Source organism: Procambarus clarkii, chromosome 43 (assembly GCF_040958095.1).
Source record: "Procambarus clarkii isolate CNS0578487 chromosome 43, FALCON_Pclarkii_2.0, whole genome shotgun sequence".
Taxonomy (NCBI): Eukaryota; Metazoa; Arthropoda; class Malacostraca; order Decapoda; family Cambaridae; genus Procambarus; species Procambarus clarkii.
This window is the reverse complement of record NC_091192.1, coordinates 32,147,673-32,161,176: the sequence shown is the minus strand read 5'-3', so window position 1 is coordinate 32,161,176 and position 13,504 is coordinate 32,147,673. Positions and strand designations below refer to the sequence as shown.

At 43.8% G+C, this 13,504-nt stretch overlaps 1 protein-coding gene across 5 annotated transcripts in view; it reads right to left on the bottom strand.

The window, feature by feature from the left end:
- Positions 1 to 13,504, bottom strand: part of Pka-R2 (cAMP-dependent protein kinase type II regulatory subunit) — a 342,071-nt gene that overhangs the window by 76,894 nt on the left and 251,673 nt on the right. Inside the window, exons 1-2 of one of the 5 annotated variants that reach the window (XM_069300198.1) lie at positions 1,732 to 2,351; positions 600 to 1,682 (exon numbers count right to left, since the gene is read on the bottom strand). The exons of 3 other annotated variants lie outside the window; for them this stretch is intronic. In XM_069300198.1, coding sequence (XP_069156299.1) covers positions 600 to 678 — 79 coding nt within the window. In that variant the 5' untranslated portion in view covers positions 679 to 1,682; positions 1,732 to 2,351. Of the gene's footprint in view, positions 1 to 599; positions 2,352 to 13,504 lie in introns of those variants that run through there. One more of the 5 variants, XM_045738871.2, reaches the window with a different exon arrangement.

Genomic DNA, 13,504 nt, shown 5'->3' with positions numbered 1-13,504 from the left:
CCTATTTATAAATAAAAGGCCATTAAAATGGAAATTAGCAAGCCAGGGCGAGATGGCACCTGACCATTGTATATCCAAATTCTGAGGATATTCAAAGACAGCCATTTGAATTAGAAATTGATTTTCTTCTATACATAAAGCGATTATCAAATATATTTGGTTATAAAATAGAGGGGAAATAAATGCAGTTAAATGACAGCAATTGTTACTAATTCCCGTTATCAGGGAGGGGTGGGGGGTGGGGGGGAGGAACCTGTACTTAAGCTTACGAGGTAAGCCTAAGTGCAGGTTCATATAGCCCACAACAACTGTCTTAACTCCAAGAAACCTATGCCCAATCGTTTCTGTTGGTGTGTACACGTGCTTATCTGCGGAGTTGAGTTTTAGCTCAATGGTGACAGCCTATCAGGGCTGTCATAAGCGAATCTGTGAGAATAATATAAAAAAAAAATCATAAACTCCCACAGGAGAAGTTACAACAATACGATAAGAACTCCAATCAAAATCTTGCTGAAAAACTCAAAAGAAAAACCATTTAAGGAACAAAATCCAAATAGAAAAGCCTATCAGAGAAAAATCTTGGAAGATGCATATCTCACCTGTGTAATCTCTAATTGGGTAACAGGTGACAGGCATGGCTGTGACGATATCCATGTAACAGAGGGCGATGGGGTACATGTGTAACGGAGACTCCAGTTGTGACGGGCCTTTACAGTAGTGTGACGGCCGCTGGAGGCTGCCGGCGGACGGTACCAGGTGTGACGGACCGTTATGTGGCAGGGCTTGTGACCCCTTGTTTAGGAGCGCTGCCTCCGTTGTTGGGTGTTACGGTTGTTGGGTGTGTTACGGTTGTTGGGTGTGTGTGTGTGTGTGTTACGGTTGTTGCGTGTGACGGTTGTTGGGTGTGTTACGGTTGTTGGGTGTGTTACGGTTGTTGGGTGTGTTACGGTTGTTGGGTGTGTGTGACGGTTGTTGGGTGTGTTACGGTTGTTGGGTGTGTGTGACGGTTGTTGGGTGTGTTACGGTTGTTGGGTGTGTGTGACGGTTGTTGGGTGTGTTACGGTTGTTGGGTGTGTGTGTGTGTGTTACGGTTGTTGCGTGTGACGGTTGTTGGGTGTGTTACGGTTGTTGGGTGTGTTACGGTTGTTGCGTGTGACGGTTGTTGGGTGTGTTACGGTTGTTGGGTGTGTTACGGTTGTTGCGTGTGACGGTTGTTGGGTGTGTTACGGTTGTTGGGTGTGTTACGGTTGTTGGGTGTGTGTGACGGTTGTTGGGTGTGTTACGGTTGTTGGGTGTGTTACGGTTGTTGCGTGTGACGGCTGTTGGGTGGGTGGGTGTGACGGTTGTTGGGTGTGTGAACGTGTGACGGTTGTTGGGTGTGAACGTGTGACGGTTGTTGAGTGTGAACGTGTGACGGTTGCTAGTGAACTTGTGACAGTTGCTAATGTGTACTTGTGACGGTTGTGTGTACGTGTGACGGTAGCTAGTGTGTGAACGTATAACGGTTGTGTGAACGTGTGACGGTTGCTAACGTGTGTGACGGTAGCTAGTGTGAACCTGTGACGGTTGCTAGCGTGTGTGATGCTTGTTGGGTGTGTGTGACGGTTGCTGGGTGTGACCGTTGTTGGGGGTGTGTGACGGTTGCTGGGTGTGTGACCGTTGTTGGGTGTGTGTGACGGTTGCTGGGTGTGACCGTTGTTGGGGGTGTGTGACGGTTGCTGGGTGTGTGACCGTTGATGGGGGTGTGTGACGGTTGCTAACGTATAAGTGTGACGGTAGCTATTGTGTGAACGTGTGACGGTTGCTAGCGTGTGTGTACCCGACTGTTGCTAGGACTGTGACGGTGTACTGCAAGCCTGAGGACATCTTGATCCCGCGTCACAAAGCTTAACCCAAGATTCAGTCCAAACTTATCAAAGTGATCTTGTATTGTGCTTAAATTAACTGGTTTAAATCTCTTAATATATATATATATTTCCTCGTGTCTTTGTACTTTAAAAATATATACGTATTTCATACGATCTTGTTTGACTAGCTTTTAACAGTTATATAGAAAGGAATATAGCATAGAGGAAATAGATTGTCACTCGTTCGCTTTGAGGTTGAAATTCAATTGCTGCTCAAACGCACCGACGCCACTGTTACGCAGTCTTCCTTAATAACGAATGGATTGCATTGTTCGTATGATTTCAACGATGTGCTTGATGTTAATAATGGCTGGAGTGACGAGAGCGATGGGTAATTGAGGGTGATGGCGAGAACGACGACGATGTTTCCTTGCCTGATGTTAGTGGCAGACTGGCCGCCGGCCCGCCAGCGCCTCTGTCGGTGCCTCGTACCGCAACACTGATCAGCTGGGAGTCCTCGCTGCCAGACCTATGATATCTTCCCCTCTCCTCTATCTCCTTCCCCTACACCCCCCTTCCGTTCCCCCGCCCCCAACCCCCGACACAAACAACCCTCCCCTCCCCCCCCTCCCCAATAACCACACATGGGAAGCCTCTCATGACATCATTCACCAGTAAACAACGTCGTAACCTATTCAGCAAACCCATAAGAGCGTGGATGCCAAAGATTCGCCGGGGAAATCCAGCCTTATAGCAACGCGACAAGCGAAGCAGTGTGTGCGTTATGTTGGGAGTAGGAGCCTTGCGGGCGCCTGACACAAGGGCTAGAGTCCCCTGCACACACCGCCGGCCTGCCCCACCCCCCACAACGGGTTGTCGACGTGACAGATGCGGTGCTCCGCGGCTTCCAATCCTGTGCTTTAGATCACATAAAATTGCCATGTTGACCTGGACGCGTCGTAGGAGATTGCGGTAAGCTTCCTACCTGAGGAAACGTTAGGTGAAGCTGGCGAAGCTGTTTTGTTGTGCTTGGTTCAGTCTTAGTCTACAGTATCTTTTTTTGTAGACAAGATTTATCTATTCGGTTAGTTTGGCTCTTTGGGGGTCTATCTGGGAGCATTGTGTGCTCACCTAGTTGTGCTTGCGGTGGTTGAGCTAGCTGGCTCTTTGGTCCCGCCTCTCAACTGTCAATCAACTGGTGTACAGATTCATGAGCCTACTGGGCTTACTTACTCGGCTAGTTTATTGTGCACCCTATACTCATCCTGTGAGCGGTAGCGCAAAAAGCATTACAGAGAACACAAAAGGTCTTTATCAGACCTCATCTTAGATTATTACATAAACAATTTCATCTATCCTTCACACCTTATAGTTACAATGTCAGCTAGTTGCAGAGAATGTTCTATTTCAAGAACTATACATTTACAGTAAATCATTATACATTAATGGTCGGTCTTATCGCCAACACACAATTTTTTTGAGCAATGGAGATATTACAGTCATAGGGGAGCTTCTGTTTATTATTAGTCTTCACAATACACTACTTGTTTCTGAATCTCATATGTCGTTTATCTACTGGAAGCGAAATATGGATATAGTGCAAGGATTTCAGGTAATTTATCCATGGTAATAAGATAGGTTGCCATATCACAGCGTGAGCTTAGATTTATCTCTAAATGGCTCAATTTTACTACAATCCAAGATATAGTGTTCGAGTGTGTGTCCCTGTCTTTGTCCACACACTTTACACTTTACTTCATCTAGATCCCTATACAAGCCCAACTGCCAGAGATACTTGTAGCCAAGTCTTATACGAGCTGTGACAACATCTGTTAGTCTACTGACTTTGTTACTTGCCCCATACACATGTTTTACTTCACACATTTCATTGTGATAAACAATGGACCTGCTAGTTCCAGTTTGCACTGTTCTACTTTCTTCAAATTCATGCAAGAGTTCTCGACTAATGACACTTTTAAGGGACCTATTTGATAACTCAAGATTCCCTTCAACACTGTCTTTATTTACTGCAGCCTTAGCAAGGGCGTCAACTTTGTCATGTTCCTACAGGCCAATGTGAGAAGGAATCCACAACATTTTTATATTTACCCTCTTGGTAGGTATGCCTATATATCTACGTCTAGCTTCCAAGACAAGCACGTTATTACTTGATTGCAAAATGTTTATTGCTCGTAGTGAGGAAAGGGAGTCGGAAATAATTAAGCTGTCTACTTCAGTGTTGTCAATAATTTCGAGTGCTACCAGTATTGCTACCAACTCGGCTTGCATTGTGGATGCCCAGTTACTAACTCTTATATTTCTTTAAGTTGTGCTGCCATAAGGCTGATGAGCAATAACAGCACTTCCTGCCCTCCCTGTAGCTGTATTGAGTGATCCGTCAGTGTATATGGTCTGTGCTATGTTGTTTCAGTTTGTATATTGTGAATATGTTCTATGGGCCTTAATTTAGCAGCAAGCTGAGCATGAGGGTTGTTTGTGATTAGTTTCCTGATGGGGTATGCAGGGGTCAGGATGTCAAAAGGTACAATCTGCCAGGGTGGAAGGAAGTGTTATACTCTTACATCTGTATATACATGGTACAGTCCCATCATTTTAATATGAGTGGCTGTTCTTTGAATTTATTTAGACTCGCTGGTTCCATGTCGTATGTGTTCTAACTGTTCAACTGACACAATGTTGTTTTTGTTATCACGCAGAAGCTTTAGTTACATCATAAGATTAATTTCAAATATACTATCTTGAATGCTAGGTATATTTAATTCTTTCCGCATATTGAGAACTTTGGTAGTTATAGGACAGTCAAATATAACTCTGAGTGCTTCATTTTGCATTTTTTCCAGTCTATCAATACATTTGCCATTTTGCAGGACTAAAGCTGGTGCATGATAGCCTATCAGAGACCGTATATATGCTAAGTACATCATTTTTGCTATTCTAATATTAACACCGTATTTAGGGCTGTAGCCCACTACAGTTCTAAGAGCCTTGAGTCTGTCTCTACACTGTTGATGTAACTTACTGACTGCAGTTAAGATACCAAAGACAGACACACACCAAGATTCTATATATTCACTCTCGTCCGGGGCGAGATATTGTGGCCTGGTGCGGGCGAGGAAACTTTTTTTTTCGTGTCAATTGTTAAAGTATATTTTTGAGGGCAGCGAAATACCAAGAACGTGTTATATGTATGAAGAAATATAAAGCTGGCATTTGGGGATCGAATCCGCGTCCGTGGATATGGACGGACGGACGGACTAGCCTAGGGATGCACCTTAGGCTATACTATGGGATCTGTCCCAGAGTCCCTGGAGTCTGCAAGTGAGAAACTGCGGTTTTTCTGTTCTCGTGTCTGTAATAATACGAGTATTCTATACTTCTATTAAAGATTGTTGTGCTATTAGAAAAACCTTTACAAGATTTTTGAATTATTAATGAGAATTTGTTTTGGTCAGGAGGCTGTTGCCAAAATGCGTTCCATACTTTTATATATTTTGAGGCGAGGGCGTCCAAATTGCTCCGTGAGGCTACGTTAGTGATGAGGCTTCAAACACTCATCTATAAATACTTAAATTGTCAGACTGACTTTAAGACAATATTCCTATGCTGCACTGCAGGATATTTCTGTCACTAACAGTCCAGCACTAACAGTGTCTTCAGTGTACTATCTCCCACAACTCGTCCCCCCATGCCATCCTGCATGGCGCCCGGCCCCAAAGATCATTGATCGCTGTATCATGCTGTGTATTACAGACAGGTTGGTTCTCATAAGTTAATATTACTGTATATTAAAGTTCTGTGTTTAGTTAGGTTAGGTAAGGGGTTTAGGTTTTGTTTACGTGTAACTGTATTTGTAGTACGTGGGTGAAGCATTTACCAACCCGTCCTCGACTCAAGTCCATTACATTCAGCGGTCAACCCCACAGACGCATTCATAAATTTTAACATGCTGTTCATTCAAAACAAGAATTTTCTCAAATATAAATTAATATTATAATATATTGGCATATTGTGTATATATAGGCATAGGATAGGTTAGGTTAGGTGTTTAGGTTCTGTTGGCGATTATTTGTATTTGTAGTAAGTGGGTGAATCATTTCAACCTATCCTCGACTCAAGTCCATTAAATACATCCAGCGGTCGACCCCACAGACGCATTAATAAATTTTAACATGCTGTTCATTCAAAACAAGAATTTTCTCAAATATAAATTAATATTATAATATATTAGCATATTGTGCATGTATAGGCATAGGATAGGTTAGGTTAGGTATTTAGGTTCGGTTGGCGATTATTTGCATTTGTAGTACGTGGGTGAAGCATTTATAGCGATGTGGTTCGAACAAAACTCGTCAGTGAAGCACTTGTTCCGGAAGTGTTCGAACGAAATCTGTTGTGAGTCGTGTGTAAACCGCTTTTTATTCATAAACAGGGGGTTTGGCGGGAGGATGGAATCACTTTTGGATCTTTGTTTGGAGGACGGGCTGATCATTTATAGCGTTGTGATTCGAACAAAATTCGTCAGTGAAGCACTTGTTCCGGATATGTTCGAACGTCAGCAGTTGTGAGTCGTGTGTAAACCGCTTTTCATTCATAAACAGGGGGTTTGGCGGGAGCATGGAATCACTTTTGGATCTTTGTTTGGAGGACGGGCTGGCATTTACAGCGTTGTGGTTCAAAGAAACCTCATCAGCGAAGCATTGTTCAAATCAGTTGTGAAGCGTTTTTAACTCATAAATCCACCCGTCTTCATCAACAAGGACCAAATACTCGTTGATCCAGCCGCCAACCCGCATGTTTATGAATGAAAAACAGTACTGGACTCACAACTGACGACGTTCGAACACTTCTCGAACAGTGTTTTGCTGACGACCTCTGTTCGAAACGCAACGTTATAAATGCTTTACAGACGTACTTCAAACACAAATAATTGCAAACAGAAGCTAAACACCTAACGTAACCCACGCCTAACTATACACAGACATCAGAGGCTCGAACCACAGACCATGAAAGCAGTATCCCGTAACTCTAACCACAATGCTACTGAACATACAATAAGAGAGGATCTCAAAAGACTCGCAACTGGTGCCCAATTGAGCCTTTAGGCATTCCCTGAGGCTCCGATGGACCAAGTGAATGCTATGTTTGACTAGGACACGGATCACCTAATACCTCCATGCTAAAGAGGCACCCACTTTAGGATCCTCTCTCTTATTGTGGATGATCAGCAGCATAGCGGTTAAGAGGTCCGGGCTTCCACTCTGGTGGGTTGTTTCAAGGCTCCGATGGCCCAGGTATATATATATATATATATATATATATATATATATATATATATATATATATATATATATATATATATATAATTAAAGGGAAGAATGAAGTAACTGCAAAGGGCCTATTGGCTCATATTTCTTGATGCTTCTATATTGGAGCGGAGTCTTGAAGTGGGTAGAATATAGTGGGTAGGATATATATATATATATATATATATATATATATATATATATATATATATATATATATATATATATATATATATATATATATATATATATATATATATAACTGAAAACTCACACCCCAGAAGTGACTCGAACCCATACTCCCAGGAGCATGGGTTCGAGTCACTTCTGGGGTGTGAGTTTTCAGTTACATATTGTCCTGGGGACCATTCAGGCTTGTTCGCATATATATATATATATATATATATATATATATATATATATATATATATATATATATATATATATATATATAATCGCTATTGAGGTAGTCCTCGAAGAAATGCTGGACGACCTGAGGAGGATGAAGGGAAGAATAGGGGCTTTGGATGCTCACGATGCTTTGTACCTTCTCACAAGGTGCCTGGCTTTGCCCAGACTGACCTATTTCCTCAGGTGTGCTCCCTCCTTTGACAGCCCAAAATTAACGGAATACGATTCACTCCTAAAGACAATAACTGTGAAAGTGTTAAACCTCTCCCTGCAAGATGACCAATGGGACCAAGCAACGATCCCAGTTAGACTCGGGGGGTATAGGTATTCGCAAGGCGACACAGTTAGCATTGCCGGCATTCTTATCCTCGACCAGTGCAACAGGTGAATTAGTTAAGGAGATACTACCAGAATACCTAAGGAACTCCATTGGGATTCATGATACCAAATTCGCGGAAGGAGCTAGTCAGTGGGACACTCTTGTCAACTCTCATCCTCGACCAACTTTTCCAAACGACGGTAAACAGGCCAAATAGGATAGCCCCATAGTGGAGAACATCGCCACATCATTGCTGGAGGCAGCTTCCAGGAAGGACAAAGCGCGTCTTCTAGCTGTGCAAGCTCCCCATGCCGGGGACTTCCTGTTGGCAGTCCCTAATTCCGCCTTGGGCACCCGCCTGGACCATCGGACCCTAAGTATTGGTGTTGCTCTGCGCCTTGCCGCCCCTATCTCCACCGAGCACCGGTGTATTTGCGGCCATGCACGGGCAGACCAATACGGCAGCCATGGTCTCATCTGTCGTAAGACACAGGGAAAGATTGCCAGACATGAAGCAGTCAATGACATCATCAGGAGAAGTTTGGCTACAGCTGGGTGTCCAGCACAAAGGGAACCTCAGTTGTGCAGACCTGACAACAGCCAAAAACGCCCAGATGGAGTCACCCCGCAGCCGTGGAGGGAAGGTAAACAGGTCGTGTGGGACTACACGTGTGCATCCACATTGGCTGATACCTATCTACCTTACAGCACAGTTGAGGGAGGCGGAGCGGCCACCTTCAGGGATACCCAGAAAATCAACAAGTACAGGGACCTAGAACGTTGTTACAGGTTCGTGCCGATAGGCTCTGAGACTCTGGGCGCCTGGGGTAAATGTTCACTTAAGTTCCTAAAGAAGGTGGGTGAGGAACTCATTGGGAAAACTAAAGACTCAAGAGCGGCGAGTTTCCTGTTCCAGCGCCTCAGTGTCGCAGTTCAGAGAGGAAATGCGTGCACTCAACCTCCTAGGAGCTGGGGGGAGGTCTTCGAACACTGACTGCTATATGTGTGTGTTGGGGGAGGGTTCTGCTTTTCCCGTGTGTTTGCCACCAAAACAATGTAATAAAATAAAAAATATAAAAAAACAGAATAGGGGTGGTAGAAGAAAATATTAAAGTATTCAATGACAATCCCACCGTCACCCCCATGTGTCGTGTACTCACATATTTGTACTCATCTATTTGTGCTTGCGGGGGTTGAGCTCTGGCTCTTTGGTCCCGCCTCTCAACCGTCAATCAACTGGTGTACAGGTTCCTGAGCCTACTGGGCTCTATCATATCTACATTTGAAGCTGTGTATGGAGTCAGCCTCCACCACATCACTGCCTAATGCATTCCATTTACTAACTACTCTGACACTGAAAAAGTTCCTTCTAACGTCTCTGTGGCTCATGTGGGTACTCAGTTTCCACCTGTGTCCCCTTGTTCGCGTCCCACCAGTGTTGAATAGTTTATCCTTCTCTACCCGGTCGATTCCCCTGAGGATTTTGTAGGTTGTGATCATGTCTCCCCTTACTCTTCTGTCTTCCAGTGTCGTAAGGTGCATTTTCCGCAACCTTTCCTCGTAACTCATGCCTCTTAGTTCTGGGACTAGTCTAGTGGCATACCTTTGGACTTTTTCCTGCTTCGTCTTGTGCTTGACAAGGTACGGGCTCCATGCTGGGGCCGCATGCTCCAGGATTGGTCTTACATATGTGGTGTACAAGGTTCTGAATGATTCCTTACACAGGTTCCTGAAGGCTGTTCTGATGTTAGCCAGCCTCGCATATGCCGCAGATGTTATTCTTTTTATGTGGGCTTCAGGAGACAGGTTTGGTGTGATATCAACTCCTAGATCTTTCTCTCTGTCTGTTTCATTAAGTACTTCATCTCCTATTCTGTAACCTGTGTCTGGCCTCCTGTTTCCACTGCCTAGTTTCATTACTTTGCATTTACTCGGGTTGAACTTCAACAGCCATTTGTTGGACCATTCACTCAGTCTATCTAGGTCACCTTGTAGCCTCCTACTATCATCCTCTGTTTCAATCCTCCTCATAATTTTTGCATCATCGGCAAACATTGAGAGAAACGATTCTATACCCTCTGGGAGATCATTTACATATATCAGAAACAGTATAGGTCCAAGGGCTGACCCCTGCGGGACTCCACTTGTAACGTCTCGCCAATCTGAGACCTCACCCCTCACATTGACTCGTTGTCTCCTGTTGCTTAGGTACTCCTTTATCTAATGGAGTACCTTCCCTTTCACTCCAGCCTGCATCTCCAGCTTTTTCACTAGCCTCTTGTGTAGTACTGTATCAAAGGCTTTCTGACAATCCAAAAATATAGTCTGCCCACCCTACTCTTTCTTGCCTTATTTTTGTTGCCTGGTCGTAGAATTCAAGTAACCCTGTGAGGCAGGACCTGCCATCCCTGAATCCATGTTGATGCTGTGTTACAAAGTTCTTTCGCTCCAGGTGCTCCACTAGCTTTCTTCGCACAATCTTCTCCATCAGCTTGCATGGTATGCAGGTTAGGGACACAGGCCTGTAATTCAGTGCTTCCTGTCTATCTCCTTTCTTGTATATCGGGACTACGTTAGCTGCTTTCCAAATATCCCCTGTTGCCAGTGATTTGTTATACACTATGGAGAATGGTAGGCAGTGTAGTGTGTGGTGGTGGTGGTAGGTGTAGTGTGTGATGGTGGTGGTGGTGTGTAGTGTGTGATGGTGGTGGTGGTGGGTGTAGTGTGTGGTGGTGGTAGGTGTAGTGTGTGATGGTGGTGGTGGTGGTAGGTGTAGTGTGTGATGGTGGTGGTGGTGTGTAGTGTGTGATGGTGGTGGTGGTGGGTGTAGTGTGTGGTGGTGGTAGGTGTAGTGTGTGATGGTGGTGGTGGTGGTGGTAGGTGTAGTGTGTGGTGGTGGGTCTTCTCTGAATACTCTTTATTTTATTCTTCGAGGCTGTGGGTCCCTACAATTGCACCAGAGGTGGTAACCCTGAGTAGTAGTAGTAGGCATCCATCAGTCTTAGGAGACTGGAGTTAGACTGGAGTTGCGCTCTGGTTGTCACCCTACTGCCCAGTCTGGAGTGGCCTTTCCAGGGCGCAAAGGCAGGGTAGGTTGATACAGGGTAAAAGCTGTCACCCATGCAGCAGGTCCCCCTTTCCACGGCGCCGAAAGTCTCCAATGGAAAGGCAATACGACTGGTTCCAGCGCCGTCGCAGGAACTGTTAGACCGAGGTTGAAGGCAACGACGAACTGCCCTTGGGGTTATATATATATATATATATATATATATATATATATATATATATATATATATATATATATATATATATATATATATATTTTATTAAATATGACCGAAAAAGTAAGATTAATAATTCTTTAGAATTATTAATCTTACTTTTTCGGTCATATTTAATAAAATATGTCTACAGGAAAGACTGCTACCAAAATATACTAATATATATATATATATATATATATATATATATATATATATATATATATATATATATATATATATATATATATATATATATATGTCGTACCTAGTAGCCAGAACGCACTTTTCAGCCTACTATGCAAGGCCCGATTTGCCTAATAAGCCAAGTTTTCATGAATTAATGTTTTTTCGACTACCTAACCAACCTAACCTAACCTAGCCTAACTTTTTCGGCTACCTAACCTAACCTAACCTATAAAGATAGGTTAGGTAGGGTTGGTTAGGTTCGGTCATATATCTACATTAATTTTAACTCCAATAAAAAAAAATTGACCTCATACATAATGAAATGGGTAGCTTTATCATTTCATAAGAAAAAAATTAGAGAAAATATATTAATTCAGGAAAACTTGGCTTATTAGGCAAATCGGGCCTTGCATAGTAGGCTGAGAAGTGCGTTCTGGCTACTAGGTACGACATATATATATATATATATATATATATATATATATATATATATATATATATATATATATATATATATGTGTGTGTGTGTGTGTGTGTGTGTGTGTGTGTGTGTGTGTGTGTGTGTAGTGTGTGTATAAAAACCCTTCACTTGAAATGCTACAACAATCCCGACTATTAAGTTACTCAGTAATTTGATCCACAAAATCAACAACAGTGTTTACAAACCAGTATTTACCCAGGTCTTTCCTGATCCTAACCTCATCAAATTTGTATTTATTGTTTAAGAGTTTAATGTTAACTACGTCATCATGTTAAAATGACACAATGTTGACCTGGTCTTAAGCAGCGGGACATATACACATATGCTGCTGCTAAAATATGAACCGCAATGGTAATTGACTTTCGAAATAGGTAAATATGACAAGCATATTCTGTTAGCATACCTCCAAGAAACATTTCTGTGACGTCATGACCTGAAGTGCAATGATGTCATCCTTAGAGGGGAGGGGCTTATCAATGACGTCATCCTAAGAGGGCGGGGTTTATCAATGACGTCAGCCTAAGAGGGTGGGGCTTATCAATGACGTCATCCTAAGAGGGCGGGGCTTATCAATGACGTCATCGTAAGTGGGCGGGGTTTAGCAATAACGTCATTATTAGTGGGCGGGGTTTAGCCCTGCCTGGCCAACCAACGCTTGGACCACTGAGGCAACATACAACTCAGTTTATACCTATAAATACAAGAAATATCAACTCTGTGTATAATCAGACGAGAGCATTCGAAATGCCCGAAATTTTGGTCATTCCGGTCACCAATAGGAGAAAATTAAGGTAATTGAGTACATCAACGTTAAACCATTTGAAATTTGAATGACTCAAGGCAGTTAATGTTGTAAGTAAATGGTTCGTAGAATGTAATTATTGTAATACACAGAAAAATATTATTTCATTATTGTGGAGATGGGAGTTGGGTGTGAAGTGTTGTGGTGGGTGTAGTGTGGTGGTGGGTGTAGTGTTGTGGTGGTGGTGGGTGTAGTGTGTGGTAGTGGGTGTAGTGTGTGGTGGGTGTAGTGTGTGGTACTGGGTGTAGTGTGTGGTACTGGGTGTAGTGTGTGGTGGGTGTAGTGTGTGGTGGGTGTAGTGTGTGGTAGTGGGTGTAGTGTGTGGTGGGTGTAGTGTGTGGTGGGTGTAGTGTGTGGTACTGGGTGTAGTGTGTGGTACTGGGTGTAGTGTGTGGTGGGTGTAGTGTGTGGTGGGTGTAGTGTGTAGTAGTGGGTGTAGTGTGTGGTGGGTGTAGTGTGTGGTAGTGGGTGTGGTGAGTGTAGTGTGTGGTGGGTGTAGTGTGTGGTGGGTGTAGTGTGTGGTAGTGGGTGTAGTGTGTGGTGGGTGTAGTGTGTGGTGGGTGTAGTGTGTGGTGGTGGGTGTAGTGTGTGGTGGTGGGTGTAGTGTGTGGTGGTGGTGGGTGTAGTGTATGGTGATGGTGGGTGTAGTGTGTGGTGGTGGTGGGTGTAGTGTGGTGGTGATGGGTGTAATGTGTGGGGGGTGTAGTGCGGTGGTGGTGGGTGTAGTATGTGGTGGTGGTGGGTGTTGTGTGGTGGTGGTAGGTGTAGTGTGTGGTGGGTGTACTGTGGTGGTGGTGGTGGGTGTAGTGTGTGCTGGTGGTGGGGGTGTAGTGTGAGGTGGTGGTGGTGGGTGTAGTGTGGTAGTGGTGGA